General features: G+C 36.7%; 1 protein-coding gene across 3 annotated transcripts in view; it reads left to right on the forward strand.

Moving 5' to 3' along the window:
- The first annotated feature begins 388 nt into the window (after positions 1-388).
- SLC35F5 (solute carrier family 35 member F5) overlaps positions 389-18,049 on the forward strand; it is a 40,500-nt gene continuing 22,839 nt past the window's right edge. Inside the window, exons 1-9 of one of the 3 annotated variants that reach the window (XM_087435069.1) lie at positions 391-640; positions 1,810-1,900; positions 2,052-2,193; positions 4,604-4,747; positions 7,499-7,561; positions 9,546-9,627; positions 10,445-10,635; positions 16,003-16,084; positions 16,834-16,921. In XM_087435069.1, coding sequence (XP_087291195.1) covers positions 601-640; positions 1,810-1,900; positions 2,052-2,193; positions 4,604-4,747; positions 7,499-7,561; positions 9,546-9,627; positions 10,445-10,635; positions 16,003-16,084; positions 16,834-16,921 — 923 coding nt within the window. In that variant the 5' untranslated portion in view covers positions 391-600. Of the gene's footprint in view, positions 641-1,809; positions 1,901-2,051; positions 2,194-4,603; positions 4,748-7,498; positions 7,562-9,545; positions 9,628-10,444; positions 10,636-16,002; positions 16,085-16,833; positions 16,922-18,049 lie in introns of all 3 variants that reach the window. The other 2 variants (XM_087435071.1, XM_087435070.1) reach the window with 2 other exon arrangements.

An 18,049-nucleotide genomic window follows, 5' to 3' on the forward strand; every position in this document is an offset into this window, starting at 1 on the left:
GCCGAACTTTGTAGGAAACGGAGTTGCTAGCTCTTCTTCTAGTGCGGGGCCATCCGGAGGTTCGGCCACCTCTCGCGTCCTTTGCTCCGCCCCAGCCACCCACACCCGCTTCCCTCTCCTCCTTCCCCGGGGCTCGGCTCCACTTCTCCCCATCTCCGCTCCTCCCGGGCGTCACAGCCGCCTCTCCTCGCTCCGCGCCCTGCGCCTGCCACTACTCCTCTCGGCGCCGCAAAGCCACTCGGCAGACGCACCCTCCAGTGTCCCGCCGTCGCGCCGCCGTGACGTCACTCGCGCGCCGCCGCCGTCGGGCCGGGGGCGGGGCCGCGAGGCTGGCAGGCCGGCCGGGGGCGGGGTCCGGGGCAGGTCCCCGCGCCCCGGTTCCGCGGCCATCGCTGCCTGCGCGGCTGCTTACCCTCGCCCGCTCCCCGCCCTCCCGGGCCGAGTGGAGTTGGGTGGCGTCGGCGGCGCAGCCTCGGGGGGCACCGCGGCTTCAGGGGCTGGGCCTCCAGCGCAGCGCAATGTCAGGCGCCGCGACAGCGCTGTGAGGCTGAGGCCGCGGCCGTGGCGCTGGGCGGCGGCGGGTCCAGGCCGGGTCCGCTCATGGTGCCGCCACGACGCCATCGCGGGGCAGGAAGGCCAGGTAGGCAGGCAGGGGAGGGCCCCGAAATCACCTGGAGCCGAACCGGGACGGAGCGCGCGCGAACGGCCCCACCTCCCGCCCTTGGTGGCAGCCGGGGTTGCCCTGAGCGAAATGGTAACGGTCCCCAGGGCGGAGTGCGGGGGAGGCTGACAGGGGCGCGAGCCGGGTCCACACTCTGCAACTGGGGAAGCTTCTCGTGCGCCGCTGCCTGTATCTCACCCCCCGGGGAGGCGTCACTGCCTTGATTTTTTTTTTCCTCCAAAAAAGGAGGAGGATTCCGCTTAACAGCTGTTTGCTCACCACCCTCGTGAATTACTATTTCGATCCAAGTTAACTAGATCTAGAGACGGGGTGTGGGGCGGGGAGCATGGAAGATCCTTTTCCTTTCCCACAAAGGTGATTGGAAACGTGTCCCTAAGACTCACAACAAATCGCTTCCTGTCAAATAACCAAACTCCACCCGAGGAGATGGGGGACAGAAAAGACACTTAGAAAGAGGCGCCTGTCTAGACACTGTCCCCGGAGGTGGATTCCTCGGGAGAGAGTGAAGGGAGAGGCGAGCGAGGCCAGCGGAGTTCTGTATTTGTGAAACTCAGGGAAGCTTTTTTCCAGTAGTTAACTCTTCTTAAATATGCCATCTGTTGAATATTGCTTTTTTTTTTTTTTTGTGAGGAAGATCAGCCCTGAGCTAACATCCATGCTAATCCTCCTTTTTTTGCTGAGGAAGACCGGCTCTGAGCTAACATCTATTGCCAATTCTCCTCCTTCCCGCCTCCCCAAAGCCCCTGTAGATAGTTGTGTCATAGCTGCACAGCCTTCTAGTTGCTGTATGTGGGATGCACCCTCAGCATGGCTGGAGAAGCCGTGCGTCCGTGTGTGCCCGGATCCGAACCCCGGGCGGCCAGTAGCGGAGCCTGCGTGCTTAACCACTAAGCCACCAGGCCGGCCCAATATTGCTTTTTTGTGTGTGTGCTGTGAACTTCTCTGAATATGATTTGAAGTGTACCATGGATGACATGAAAGTCTAGAGAAAAAGTGAGAAGTATATATAACACGCCTGGGTATTTTTCTTTCCTTTGCGATCACTTTGAAGATGAAGAGTAAAAAAGATGTGATGAATCTTATTTTGAGTGGTTGATGTTTTCATTAGCGTCAGTTGTTGTTTTCAGGTGCGCTGAGTTCTTCACCTCCTTTTAGACTCAGATTTGCCAAGTTTTCAGGCATTGCTCTTGAAGATCTCAGAAAGGCCTTTCAAGTAAGGTAAATTCCACACCTTTTATTTACTGTGTGGCTTTAAAATTGAACATTAGCTAACAAATGTCGAATGTTGCTGTTTTACTGATTTTCTCATTTTTATGTGGTTATTTTTCAAAAATCCTGTCTAATGTGATCTATCTTTTCTGAAAAACAGATTGCAGATGGTGTGTGTATTTATCATGAACCGAATGAATTCCCAGAGCAGTGGTTTCACTCAGCGCAGGCGAATGGTTCTTGGGATCGTTGTTCTCCTACTTGTTGATGTGATATGGGTGGCATCCTCAGAACTTACTTCGGTATGTAAGTCTTGTCTAGGAATGATGTTGCATATAGTAATAATACTGTTTACCTGTAGTATCTTTAGTCATTACTCTCTCTCATGCTTACTTGAAGCAGTATTTTGAATATTGTGGAATTATTTATGTTTTCTTTGATATTGAATTAGTGTCAATTCAAGGTAAAACTAAAAGGATACTCTTTTTGTTGTTTCATACAGTTTGCTTGTATCTTTTAGGGAGAGTTATTTAGAAAGTGAGATATATGCACATTTTCTTAATATTTGAAGGTGTTTCTGTTTTTTTTTCTAAATTCAATTTCTTTCTCTATAAATACTGTTTTTTAGTGGAACAACCATCTAGGATACAAAAGCTATTTGTCATCATTTAGTAGAAAGTAAGAATGCTTTTGAACAAATGAGTGAAAGTGATCGGAGTTTTTGTGTACAGGTTACTATTATGCACAGGCATGGGTGCATGCACATTTATCTGTTTGCTGATTCAGACGTTACTGTGAAGTACAGTAATTGCCTTTAGTTAAATTTTATTTTGTCTTTATTGATGACCTATTAGTAGTAATGTATTTTGAGTTCCCAAGCTAGTTTTTCTTTCTACTCGTATAGTTACTTTATCGCAGAGGCTGGAAAGTCCAAGCTCAAGGTGCCAGTAGATATGGTGTCTCGTGTGGACTGGCTTCCTGGTTCTTAGATGGTAGTCTTCTTACTGTGTTCTCACAAGGCAGAAGGGGTGAAAGAGTTCTCTGGGGTCTCTTTTATTTGGCATTAATCTCGTTCATGAGGGTTCCACCTGGATGACCTATCGCCTCCCACAGGCCCCACCTCCAATACCATCACATTGGGGGGTTAGGATTTTAACCTATGAAATTTGGGGAGAGACAAACATTGTCTCTAACACACATATTCTGGATTTGGCTGATTGCTTCCTTAGGGTATCATTTAATGTACTCGTCTTTCCTTTATTTCCTGTAAAATGGTAGTTAGGTGTAAAGTCTGGATTTGCTTCTGGTTCAGTTTTTAGGAAAAAATACCTTGGTGGTACTGGGTACATCCTTTGACATCACTACATGAGGCATATGATGGCTGCAAATCTTACTTTGCATGATGCCAATTTGAGCACTATAAAGTTCCTTATCAACCTTTAGGTAATAGTTGAATATTCATCTGATGTTGCCCAGATAGAATATTTCATTAGGGGTTGTAAAATGGTGATTTTTCTAAGGGTCATTCCTTCTATATTTTTTAGCTGGAATTCTTTAAGGAGAACTTTTCCACAACCACTATTTGGTTATCCTGAAACATGGTTCATATAGGAAGGATTGGATAAAGCTTGATTTTTTTCATTTATTCATTTTAGAGTAATGTTGCCTGGCAACTTCCAGTAGTAACCATTGAGGATTTTTTGAGTATCATTATATATTCATGGATTTTTGTGTATTTGATATGTTTCAAACAATTGTAGTTATTCCTTTTGATGCTTAAACTGGTCTATCTGTGACCAGTGGGAGCTCCTTTAAATTGGCTCTAGTGTCCTTTTAATATGACTCCATTAATCTTTAACATCCTATTTGCTTTCTGGCCCAAGATGCCCAGGCTCATCTGGTACGTTTCCTTCCCCGTACTTGGATGTGGCCATTTGTTCAAGAACCCATGGTTTCTTTTAGTACAAAATGATGCAGATCACCATCTGGATTCTAGAGGTGCTCATCCCTCCTGGGTTGTTGTTTTTTCTAGGCCTTTCAGTGCATGTAACTAGGAAATTTTTTTTAGGGGAAAAAAAGTCATGAGTTCATACTGATATTTCCAATTTAAATGAAGATTACAGGTTTTTTTTATAACTTCCTAATAAAATTAAAACCATGCAATTTTGTTCATGTACCATTCTGTTTCATTGCCTTTCTTTATGCTATTTCCTTTGTTTGGGCTATTATTTAGCCCTTCAGACACAACTCAAGAATAGTTTCTCTTGGGAAACTTCCATAACCTTCAAAATAGTCTGTCTCTCTTTGGTACTCCGTGGTACCCTGTAGACCCTTATCATGGTACTCAGTGTATTATGCTGTGTATTCTTCACACATATATTTTATATATATATATTTATATATATATCCTTTCAGGAAAGCCTGTGTTTTTTTTTCCTTAGCCCCTAGCACAAGTACTGTTGCATAGTAGGTTTTCAGTGAATGTAGAACAGAACTTTTTTAGCTTGTTGCTTTGTTTGGGAATATTATCTTTTGTATGCAAGGCAAATTCAATATTGAGAAATGAATCTAAAATATTTTTATAATCCTTTTTGATCTTTCCAGTCCAAATGAACTTCTAGAGTTAAAAATCATGTAATGGCCTTATTTTATTGGAGATGAGTAATCAGGTTTAAGGTCATCTCATAGTATATATAACTTTTTCCTCTACAGTATGTTTTTACTCAGTACAACAAACCATTCTTCAGCACCTTTGCAAAAACATCTATGTTTGTTCTATACCTTTTGGGCTTTATTATTTGGAAGCCATGGAGACAACAGTGTACAAGAGGATTTCGAGGAAAGCATGCTACTTTTGTAAGTTTTAAATTTTAAGTATTTGTTGGAGAGGGGGTATATTTTTTCAGAGTTTAGAGATGTGTTAGTTTCTTGAAGGACAGCTAGATTTTAAGTTGTTCAGTTAAAGTGAAGATAGCATGATATTAAAAAAGCCTACTTTTGTCCAAAATTTTAAATTTATTCTTCTAATCACCTTGGTATCAGAATATCTTGTGAAAAATCAAAGGTCATAATCACTTTCTTTCCCTTACCTCGTGACATCCTCTGAGTTGTTAAAAGTTATTGAACTAGCTCAAATCAATTAATATGGAGAAGACGATGAAAGTAAGGAATAAGGGGTCTATCTGGAGTCTTTGGTCATTTGCAGACTGGATGAGAATCGTCTAATTAGTTGTAAAGTTGATTGTAGAAGCAAAATAATTCAAGGTTTTATATATTAAAATGAAAATAGCGTATTTCAGATGTTTGGCTAATCAAATTATATTCTTTTGTTGATGTAACATAACATGCTGATTCATAGTGTTGAAAGAAATGGCAGTTTATATAGTGATGTATCTTCCTTGTAGAAGTAGAAACTGAATTTTTGAGAATGAAGAGTATAAAAATGAATTTTTGAGAATGAAGGTTATAATCCTTTTTCTTTTTTATTCTTTCTCTCTTCCTTTTTTAAATTGTGGTAAAATATGCATAACATCAGATTTACCATTTTAACTGCTTTTTTCTTTTCCCGTCTTTTTTTATTGTAGTAAAATATGTATAACATAAAATTCACTATGTTGACCATTATTAAATGTATAGTTCACTCGCATTGAGTACATTCAGTTTGCTGTGCAGCCATCACCACCCTCCATCTCCAGAACTTTTTCATCTTTCCAAACAGAAACTCTGTACTCCCCTCCCCCCAGACCCTGATAACCACTGTTTTACTTTCTGTCTCTATTAATCCTTTTCTTTTATGTGTACTATTTTTTTTGTGGGCTAAAATAGCATTATTTCTTATCTTATGAGTACATTCTTGAGAAATGTACTCATTGGATTTTTGTCAGAGTCCTTTCAGTAACTGTTTTTGAGGTAATACCTAGAAATGTTCACTCACATGCACACAAAAATTTAACTTACTAAAAATATGAATATATATATTTTTTACTTTGCAAAAGTAATACATTATAGAAATGCATAGACACCATAGTGTTACGTGTAGGAATATGTTGTATGTGTATAAATACATGTATGTTGTTGAAAATTTAGAAAATACTGAGGAATAAAAAGAAGAAAATAATAAATTCTACTACTCAAGGAATAACTGCTGACAGTATTTTGGCATATATCCTGCCATTCTTTTTCATGTGTGTATTTTTATTTTATTTTTTACAGAAATGAAATTGTACTGTTATGTCCTGTTTTGTAACTTACTTTCTATACTTAGTATTATATCATGAACAACTTTCTATGTAATTTAGTATTACATGGAAACATTTTTAAATGTTAAGCATATTTTTTAATTGTCGTAGTGATAAATGTTCATTGTTGAAGACAAATTATAGTAACAAGAATAATAATAGTTTATCCATAATCTTACCATTCTAAGGCCACTATAAATATTTGCAACTATTTACAGCTATGTATTTATGTGTATATATTAAAAAATTATTTATAGCAGAAATAAGTTGAGTCTATATGTATCATTTTCTAACCTGATTTTATTCTTCACTTAACAATATATCATGAATGCTTTCCTAGGCTAATAAATAAACATTTGTTATCATATTTTGCTATTTTATTTCACTAATCCTTGATAGATTGTTTTCACTTTTTCTTTTGCTATAAGTAAATAGGAATATCTTTATACACATCTATAGTTATTTACTTAGGATAAATTCCTAAAAGCGTAATAAAACAGTAATGTCATTTTTAAAGCTTGTGCTTCCTATGCTAAATTATCATCTACAATAGGTATATCTAATCCATATCTCTATTAGCAATATATAAGATTGAACCCTTACCAAAACCCCAGTATTTGCCAATTTGATAGATGAACAATGGTATCTTGTTTAGTCTGCATGTTTGTGGTTACTTTTTCGTGTATTTGTTGCACACTAGAATTCTTTTGTCAGTTGTCTGTGTCTTGTTCATTTTTCTACATTGACTTTTTCTTATTGATTTATTAGGGTTCTTTAACAGCATGGGCTCTGGTGTTTGAATCTTGTTCTGTCGCTTGCTAATTGTGTGACCTTGGGCAAGTTATTTAACCTCTTCAGACTTGAAGCAGGGATAAAGATAGGGTAGCTGAGGATATGAATACAGGCATGCTTATACAGCACTAGCACAGTCATTCTTAAAGTGTGGTCCAGTCCCTGAAATCCATTTAAGGGTTCTTGAGGTTAATACTCTTATGATAATACTAAGATGTTATTTGTCTTTTTCACCAACCTCCTGCCCATCCTTTCCCTACTATTTTACCTACTAATCTGAAATGTTATAATAATATTATGAAAAGGGCCTAAGTTTTGGAGTGAGACTAATAACTTGAGGTTTAATCTTGGCTCTGTTACTTAGATGAAATCACTCAGCCTCAACTTCTTCATCAGTAAAATGAAGTTGTTAATATCTACTTTGCATAGTTGAATAGTTGGCGTTAGCTGCTATTATTGTTAATAATAGTTATACTTTTATAAGTCTACTCTAGATTTCTGGTTCTATTCCTTTGAGCTGTGACTGACACTAGTTTTACTTTATAATTAATTGAATTTTATGTCCTGTTATCTGTAGTTTGCAGATACTGAAGGTTACTTTGCTACTTGCACAACAGATACAACTATGAATAGTTCTTTGGTAAGTGCTTCTTTTCTCATCAGGAGTGGAGCGGGTGGGGTTGAGCCATGGTGGGAAGGACTGAAATAGCTCTGAGAGCACCACAGCTATGTTAGGTTATAGATATATCTCAGTACTGGGTGCTTTCCATGAGAATTGTAACATGCTCCTGTCTTTCCTTAGGGATAGCTGGGGCCTAGAAGTAAGTAATTCAGCTACCTCTGGTGGAAGAGGAAATTAGTTAAGGACTGGAAATAGTAAAGGACAGTCCTTTGTCCTTTGTTTCTTACCAGCTTTGTCAGTTCATGTTCATTATTATATTATTATCACTTAGAAACATATGTATTTGCTTGACACTGAGACTACATAAGCAGATTGTTCATTTATTCCACAAATTTTTAAGAGCACTTAATATGTGTTAAGTACTTATTCTAGGCCCCGGAAATATAGTTTATGTCCTAGTGTGTGAGAGTGTGTATTTGGGGAGGGGAAGAGAGAGAGAATAGCAAGCAAATAAGTAACATAGTCACTTATTTTAAGCATTTATGATCTAGTTGGAGAAATAGTATGTAAAAATCTATTCTTTTTAGACCATCATTAAAGCATCTCTTTAAATTGTACTGTTCCAAATGTGACATTCTATCTGAGAAAAATTTTAAATTTACTCTAAAATTTAAGACCAGTTTATGAAGCACTAGCTTGGTGACCTTATTGACTGTACAGTTTTTTGTTTATCTGGCTTTTAGAACTACAGTTGCATGCAGGGTAGGTTACCAGGTGCTGTGAAGAGTTTATGAAGCTTAGAGAAAATATAATTTCTTTTCTCTGGGATCTTAAGCATCAATAAGATTAATTCAGTTGCCTCTATCAGTGTAGAAGGCAGAGTTGAGATGGTAGCGTATTCTTCTAACTACTCTTCGACTAATTTTTGCTATTATTGTAAAATGGATATGTCAGATTGTTCTAAGCCAAATGCTATCATGAAAAGTTCAATGTAACGAGGAGACTATGTCTATTTCCAGATCCTATTGTCTCTTCATTTACTGAATATTTTTCATTGGCAGAGTTCTATACCAGGAGTTAAAGGAGAAATTAAAGAAATAAAAAACATTTTCTGTTAATCTAAGAAATAGCCCATTTGGAGAATTGTGCCTTAAACACAGATAATCTGAAGAACATTTGTAAAAACAGTGGAGGAATTTAGAACCACTTAAAAATGTAGATCTTTAGAGCATGGTTAGACAGACCTGGCTTTAATTCTTTTGTCTACCTGTTGATTATTTTATATCTCAGCTTCTAAAAAAGTCCCTTAAAAAGACCATTTTATGAATTGGTTGTAAGGACTAATGAGAAATGTGTGTTTAACTGCACTGGACTTGGTACCTGGTACATGGGAAGAACTGATAAGTGGTAGCTGTTTTTTTCTTACCTATTAGTCCTATAAAGGTTTTCAGGAATTTTTGGTTTTAGTTGGATCTTAAGTAATAAGAGGAAATAATTTGGCAGATATACATACATATCATATATGTGATCATCTGTTCAGTGTCTGCCTTCCCCTTTAGACTACATGGTCATTGAGGACAGAGACTTTGTCTTTTTTCATCTTATTTCCCCAGGCCCTAGAACAGCTCCTGACGTAGTAGGAGCTCAATACGTATTTGTTAAAAGAATGAATGGAAAACAATGGGAGGTAATCTGTTAGCTGAGGGACAGGTCTGTTTTTATGACATTTAAATGTTCAATATCATAATGTGCCAATGCTGTTCTGTTACATTTCTAGACTTTAAACTGATTCTTTTCTGTCAGTGTACCTGTGTGGATCATTTGAGTTTCCTTTTTAAGCCTTGAAAATGTATTTTGGGAAAATTATGCTGTGGAAACATGGTGGTAAACAGGCGGGTTTCAGGTGGTGTCTGTGTCTACATACCATCCACTTAAATTTTAGCCAATATACCAGCTATTATACTTGCTGTTTATATTTGTTTCTGTTTCTGTTACATTCCAGAGTGAACCTCTGTATGTTCCTGTGAAATTTCATGATCTTCCAAGTGAAAAACCAGAGAACACAAACATGGATGCTGAAAAAAGTAAGCAAAACTGAGAATTTTATAACTTAGAAATGGGTGGAAATTTTAGCTTCATGCAAATCACCCCAAAACTTAGTGATTTTGCAGGTTGACTGGGATCACCTGACTGTTCTTCTGTTCCACTTAGTGTTGGCTCAGCCTATAGTCTTCCAGAAATTTGACTGAAAGTTTTTATGAATTCAACCAGAAATAGTTTCCAAATACCAGGAATCTCTATGGATTCCCTATATATATATATTTTAAAATGAATAATATCTTCTTCAACCATGATAGCAAAGACCTTGATAGCGAATTATAGGAGTTTTGCTGGTTCTGTGAATTGAGTAAAGAATGCCAGCTTCACCATAGGGCACAGTATTTATTCATAATATCCTCTTGTAAGGAATGGACTGATAGAGGAGTGTTCTACATGCTTGACCAGGAAAGTAATTCTTATAAATTGAGTATCTATGTGGAAAAAATCCAAGTAAAGTTTTACTATAAATGCTAAAATAATAATCATACTATAATCCCGAACCAGGCAGTTGTGTATGTACACAATTGCAGAAACCTTGATTGAATATTGGTCTCATTTAAAAACCTTTAAAACATTTTTATAGATGTTTTAAAAAACATCTATAAAAACAGAAAAACAGAGAATGTTTTTCTGTTAACTCGTTGAATGAGCAGAGCTGCCCCAGGTAATAATATAATTCTAGTTTTCTTTGACTATAGATGGATTAAATAACATGCACTTATCAGTAAATTAAAACTTGTGACTTTTGTTGGATTCGAGGGGAAGCATTTAATAATTTTGTACTATACTTTTCCTTTTAAGCTCCCAAAAAGTCTCGTGTAAGGTTCAGTAATATCATGGAGATTCGACAGCTTCCTTCAAGCCATGCATCGGAGGCTAAGTTGTCTCGCATGTCATATCCTACTCTGAAAGAACAAGACTCCTTACTAAAAACTGTGGGGAAACTTACTGCAACTCAAGTAGCAAAAATTAGCTTTTTTTTTTGCTTTGTGGTAGGTCTTCTCTTTATTGTATGTTTGGAACTTGAATTTTAAGACAGTAAATACCAACAATATATTATTGAAGTGTAAGTCTATTAGGTTGCTTAATCATGAGTTTAAACTATGCTATCTGGTATCATTGGGGAATTAAGAGTATAAAAGTTAATAAATGTCATACCTCAAAGAATTTAGTAAATACTGTAACACTACAACTACTCATATATTCAGAATTTGGCGTTGCCCTATGGTCAGAATAATGAATAGAGTTATTTTACACTGTGATGTCTACAAGCACTAGTGAATATCAAGATAAGAATTTACTGTATGCATTGATTTCTTCAAATAAGTGCTTTTGCAGTTGTATATTGAATCCTGTAAATGTGGTCAAATATTTTAGCAAGTACTCATAGTAAACATTTCTGCAGAATTTCTAGTAATATTATTGATAGGTTCTCTATTATTTTAATATAGAAACTGAAAAATGTGCTTAAGATTTCACATGGAATAATCATATATCAAATAAATATTATTTTGGGCTAAGCTGAGATTAGAGACTTGTCTGAGTTAGTGAAAACTCTGAAGTTTCAAATTTAAAAAACAAATTTCAGTGTTCTTTTATATATATATCATTGGAAGTAGCCTAATCCAAAGTTGTTTAGTGAGCCTTTAAGATTTCAGTTTATACTGAGCGTTTTTAAACATTAGACAATGCAATGCTAATGTCAGTATTATTAGCTTGATTATAAGGTTTTTTTATTTTTTATTTTTTTATTTTTTTTTCAAGATCGGCCCTGAGCCAACATCTGCCAGTCCTCCTCTTTTTGCTGAGGAAGACTGGCCCTGGGCTAACATCCATGCCCATCTTCCTCCACTTTATATGGGACGCCGCCACAGCATGGCCCAACAAGCGATGCGTCAGTGCGCACCCGGGATCTGAACCAGCGAACCCCGGGCTGCCACAGCGGAGTGCGTGCACTCAACCGCTTGAGCCACTGGGCCGGCCCCAAGGTTTTTTAATTCACAATTTTGCCTCTCATACTTTATTGCATAGCCCATTTTTCTCCATCCTCTGTCTGAAAAATCTCTATTTTAGTGATACTTTGATTAATATATTCAGCAGTGCAAATCAAAAAATCTTTGGGATTTGTAATATGATAATTACATATGTGCTAAAATTAATTTAAAGGTTCATATATTTGGATTATGCTATTAGTTGTGATTTCTGTTTGCTTGTTTTAAATGAGTGGAAGACAAGACTAAGATTTATGAATTATATATTACCTAATTTTCAAAGGATACTTGAGGTGAAGTATAATAAAAGGATCTGTATAGTATTATAAGTTTTTAAAAAAAGGGAAAAGATAAAAGCCAAATTAAACAGGTAATGTGGGTGTGTGGGAGGGAAGCTGGCTGTGGAGTCATATAATTATATCAGGAACTTCTATTTAAAGGAAGAAAGCTACTTCAATTGACACACAATTCATCTCTCAGCAAATTAGCAGGAAGGCAAAAAGGAAAACCTCCTGAGTTACACAGTTTATTGTTTATTAAAAGGAAATATCTCTCTTCATTGGATAAAGCAAACTTTTTCCTAACTCAAAACTCTGAGAGAATGTATACCTAGGTTCTTATGTAATATGGCACTACTCTATAGCACATTTACAAATAGATATGTGCAGATAATAGCCTTTTAAAAAATGGTGGTGCAACCATTTTTGTTGTTGCACAAAAATTGTTGTGCAACCATCACCACCATCCATCAACAGAACTTTTTTCACCTTGCAAAACTGAAACTCTGTACCCATTAAATGATAACTCCCCTTTCCCACTTCCCCCAGCCCCTGACAGCCACCCTTCTACTTTCTGTCTCTATGAATTTGACTACTCTAAGTGCCTCAGATGAGTGGAATCATAATGTTTTTCCTTTTGTGACTGGCTTATTTCACTTAGCCTAATGTCTTCAAGGTTCATCTTTGTAGCATGTGTTAGAATTTGCTGCTTTTTTAAGGGTGAGTACTGTTCCATTGTATAGATATATACCACATTTTATTCATCCATTCATCCATTCATGGACACTTGGGTTACCTCTACCTCTAATAGTCTTTTTTTTTAAAAAATTAATCTTAAGTTACAAGAGCAGAGAGCTATGTTAGTTTTTAGTAAAGGCATTTCTATAGAAAGCCAGAGTAATATAGTCTAGGTATATAGCTTTTTGGAAACTTAATGGAGTGATAAGCTTCAATAAGGTCTAGAGCAGTGCTGTTCAGTAGAAATACATTGTGAGCCTCAAATTCAGATCGAATATGTATTTTTAAATTTTCTAATAGCCACGTTAAAAAAAAGAAATAAGTGAAGTTAATTTTAATACCATATTTTTTTTCAACCCACTATATGTAAAATATTACGTTATCAATATAAAAATTATTGATAAGATAGTTTTTTTTTTTTTTCTGTGAGGAAGATCAGCCCTGTGCTAACATCTGCCAATCCTCCTCTTTTTTTTTTTCGCTGAGGAAGACTGGCCCTGGGCTAACATCCGTGCCCATCTTCCTCCACTTTATATGGGACGCCGCCGCAGCATGGCTTGACAAGCGGTGCGTCGTTGCGCGCCCAGGATCCGAACTGGTGAACCCCAGGCCGCCGCAGCGGAGTGCATGCACTTAACAGCTTGTGCCACCGGGCCGGCCCCGATAAGATAGTTTACATTCTTTTGTTGTACTAAAATCTTCTAACATTTTAGTTTCATTTCAGTTTCTATTTCTGTTTCATTTCAGTTTCAGTTTTTATTTCAATTTCAGTTGTTAAACATTTTAATTCAGACTAGCCATGTTTGAGTTGCTCAGTAGCCACCTGTGGCTGGTGGCTAATACACTGGACAGTGCAGGTCAAAAGGAGTTAATGATTACCGCATTTGGTAGTCCTCCTTGAATATCTTTTGTCTCTTTAGGGCTTATGATGTTTTAATTTTTTTCTGTAAAATATTTTTAGGTTATACAGGCTTTACCAAAAATACCTTTTATGATAATTTTAAAATGAATTACCACCCATGAAATATTATATAAATTATTTGCGATAGATTATTAGTAAGTGGTTGTCCTCAACTCTGGAGTAATAAAAGGAAACATTGTAAGGATAATTTTTATTGGAGGGTAATTGAGATAGGTCTTCTTTTGTGATGAAGGTGGCTTAGGTTTGAGAGCCAGAGAATGGGGAGAGGTGGAGAATAGGGAGATCTTTATGGAAAGAGTTCATAGCTAATGATGAATTCTTATGATCTTTGAATGGCTGCCATTTAAGTGATCTATTTTTATTTCTTTATCTTGCATTAGCAGAGACCAGTGAGATTGTTTGGAAAATGAGCACAGTATTTAGGTATTAAAGTGGTAAGGAAAGTGTGTCAAGAAAGCTAATTATCACCCTGTAAGCATTGTCTGTTCTTGCAGAAATTCTCCAAAAGATAATTAAGGGCAGAATCTTCTGCCTCTTTTCTCGCACTTCAACTACACGCAGATTGTGGCTTCCATTGTCCTATGAGTTTGATATTGCCCATCTTACCAACTGCTACTTCATTTGTTTAGAAAGTCAAGTGAAATTATCTAGGAAGTCAGAGGACTACAGATGGAATCAGAATCACTTTGCTGTAGTTTCACTCTGGCTTTAGCCTTGAGTACAGTGTAGACTGAAGGGAGACTACTAGTCTCTCAGCTGTCTGCTACCTTCTAGCAGTGCTCTGAGATCATGTGTCTATGCTGCTTCTTTGAAATGTCAATAGTAATAATTATACTACTCACTTAACTACAAGTCCTGAGAAAGATCAAAAGATGTTCCTCTCTTAATAGAGACAAGTCATTCTTTAGTGGAATACGATTATCCAGTCAATCTGTTTAAGTAAGAGATGCCAAAAACAGTTAGACAAGCGATTTATTTACTTTGACCCAGCGATCTGCTTCTTAGTATGTATGTTAGTGACACTCACGCACATATGCACCAGGAGGAATGTACTAGAATGTTTGTAGTAGCATTGTTTGAAGTAGTCAAAAAGTGTCCATCAACAGAAAAATGGATGAGTTGTGGTAACATGCATTAGAATATTTGATAGCAGTGAAAATAAATGAACTTTGGACACACACACATGCACACACACACACTAGGCTTCATCAGAAAGAGCTCTTATTTCTTATTCCTTAAATCAGTGTAGGCACAGGTTGAGAATGTAAGGATATCCTAGCCTAGATGAGGAAAAGAGAAGAGAGAAGAAAAAAAAATCCTCATAGCTAGAAAACTTCCTTTAATTATATCCAGAGTTACCAGAACCCTTTGTATAATGTCTCCAATCTGAAAATCAGAGAAACAATCACAATTAGCTAGTAAATTCACAATTTTCATTGGACATTTTTAAATTTCCAAAGTGAATATAGTCTTTTATCTGTTAGTCTCCCCACTAGCTACTTTCATCCATCCCCATAGGTGTCGTCTTGTTCAATAGATTTCTCATTATGCTGTATTCACCTGTACGTATTTTTTTTTTTTAAAGATTTTATTTATTTATTTTTTTCCCCCCAAAGCCCCAGTAGATAGTTGTATGTCACAGCTGCACATCCTTCTAGTTGCTGTATGTGGGACGCGGCCTCAGCATAGCCGGAGAAGTGGTGTGTCGGTGCGCGCCCGGGATCCGAACCCGGGCCGCCAGCAGCGGAGCGCGAGCACTTAACCGCTAAGCCACGGGGCCGGCCCTCACCTGTACATATTTTAATGTTTGAGAATTTCCCCAGATTTAAATTTGATTTAGATAAACTTAATAGAGTATTTGCAATACTTAGATGAAGCAAGTTTTAAAGTTGATTTGATATTCAATTTTAGCCTCATTTTTTAAAAAACCTGAATGCTAATTTTTAACCAACTATTGCTAATTTCTTAAGGGAAATTGGATAGAAAAGATCTTAGGTCTGATTATAAATGTCCTCTTTGGGGCCTTTGATTTTTTAATACAAAGCAGCTTTTAAAACCTCTTATGGGGGGCGGCCCAGTGCTGTAGCAGTTAAGTTCGCATGTGCCGCTTCGGTGGCCCAGGGTTCACTGGTTTGGATCCTGGGTGAGGATCTACCTGCAGCTCATCAAGCCATGCTGAGGCGGCATCCCATATAGAAGAGCTACAACTCTACAACTATGATACGCAACTGTGTACTGGGGCTTTGGGGAGAAAAAAGAAAAAAAGAGGAAGATCGGCAATAGATGTTAGCGTAGGGTCAATCTTCCTCAAAAAAAAAAAACCTCTTATGATGAAATGTTTAGGGGGAGAAAAAAGGAGAGGACTGTAAATTGTAATAACAAATATAAACATGTCATTCATTAGGTTTCACTTTGTTTTCTTTTTTTTAGTGGTTTTTGGCAAATTTCTCATATCAAGAAGCACTTGCGGACACACAAGTTGCTATAGTTAATATTTTGTCCTCAACTTCTGGTAAGAAATTTGTCTTTGAAATCCACATTGTAAATGGAGACTTATTTCTCAGATAGATAGATATATATGCACACATTTTTATCTTGTTATAGATTATTACATTTGTTCTAATGTACATTAGTGTATTATAACTACTTAATCTTTATAGTTTCCTGCCTTGCCTTGTGCTATTTATATTCCTTCAAATACTTTATAGTATTTTTAAGACAGTGATATGTTAAAGTTTTATAGGCTGGCTCTTTGTATTGTAGTTGTCCTTCCTTTCACATATTCTTGCTAAAGATTTTTTCTAGACCCTTTGGCTAAATGTAATTGCTTATTTCAGAACTATAATTTGCCCTATGAAAGGTATTTTATTTTTAAAATTGAATCACCTTCCAAATCTGGAAGATAAAAAAAGTATTTTTGAAGTTGTAAAAATAACTTCAGTACACAGGCTTGATTATGATGAAGTCAGAATGCTAACTCTGAATGTTTAGTTTAACCCTCTGATTCATTTAAAATAAATAGAACTATACTTGATCTGTATTGTTGAGATAAACATGATTTAGTTTAGAGGCTGTTTTTTGGATGACCTTTGAACATTTCATCCTAGGTATCTGCAGTCTTATTCTTAGTTATTTAAAAATGACAAAAATTAGTTTAAAAGTTAGGTGTATAATTTACTTATTTAAACAATCAAGTTGGTAGTAAATCATTTTGACAATATTTAAGCTAATATATCTTTTTTCATTCTTTTCTCTCCAAAGGACTTTTTACCTTAATCCTTGCTGCGTTGTTTCCAAGTAACAGTGGAGATAGATTTACTCTTTCTAAACTATTAGCTGTAATTTTAAGGTAAGAATATAGTATATTAGCTAGTTTGCTTAAAAATACAATGTTTAAAAAAGTTCTGGTAGTAATAGAGGATAGTTTATATTCTAGTAAACTGTATAGGCAAAGAAAGATGAGGGTTAAAAAAAGTTTTAAATGGGCATTATGCTATTCAGCCCTGTGTCACATCCTTGACTGGTTTTCCAAACCTTCCTGGGGAGGATAACTGGAGAGAAGGACCCCAAGGCAGCTTTGGTTCCTGTTCTTGTGACAACAGACTTACTAAGTGTTGTACTAATGTTCACATTTAACTTAATGTGGCCACTTAATCCTTATAGCCCTCCAAGTTTCTATTTCCTTTTCCTAAAACAAGTTCCCTTTTGGTTTTGCTTTTTATTTCTCTCACTTCTAGAAATCTAACATGCAGTCTTCTCTGATTCTTAGCCTCAGTCTTTCAGTTATTTTCAGTATAATTCATTTGGTAATTTTGTATTATTGTGTAACATCAGTATTGTTGATGAGTATTTTTAAATCTTTTATTTTTATTTTAGCTTTGTGTGTGTTTGTCTTGTTTTCTTTATGAGATTTTAAACCCTCGAAGGCCAAAGCCTTGTTTTATACTTTGTGTCACCAAAGTCATCGCATAGGGCTGAGCTCACAGAGAATACTCAAAAAGATGTGTTGGTTTGATAAAGCTGTTGTTTTTGTGAGAGAAAATCAGAAATCAGAGAAGGTAGCAGAATGATTTAATAGAGAGATTAACATTTCTTAGCTATCAGAGCTGGGTTTGAATCAGAGCTCTGCTCTTTGTCCCTGGCAGTTCCCTTAAACTCTCAGAGGATTTCATAGGTGGGGAAATAATGATAGTATCATCTACTTTGCAGGCTTGTTTTAAAGTTTGGAGAGAATATATATAAAAAGTGATTATCCTAGAGACTGGTACTTGGCAATAATATAACTGGTAGCTCTTATTATTATGTGTTTTTCTCTTTTAGATATAAGGGTTAATTACCCATGGTACTTTCCATGGGTAGTGGTTGACCCTACTAATTTACCATTTAGACTTTTGCCACTAGAAATTTATTCTTTTGCATGATTGGCTCATGTTTTAGCCAAACATATTTTTGTATTAGGGAAATACAATATATTTAT

This window comes from Ceratotherium simum, chromosome 9 (assembly GCF_057802395.1).
Source record: "Ceratotherium simum simum isolate JZ-2026a chromosome 9, ASM5780239v1, whole genome shotgun sequence".
Classification (NCBI taxonomy): Eukaryota; Metazoa; Chordata; class Mammalia; order Perissodactyla; family Rhinocerotidae; genus Ceratotherium; species Ceratotherium simum.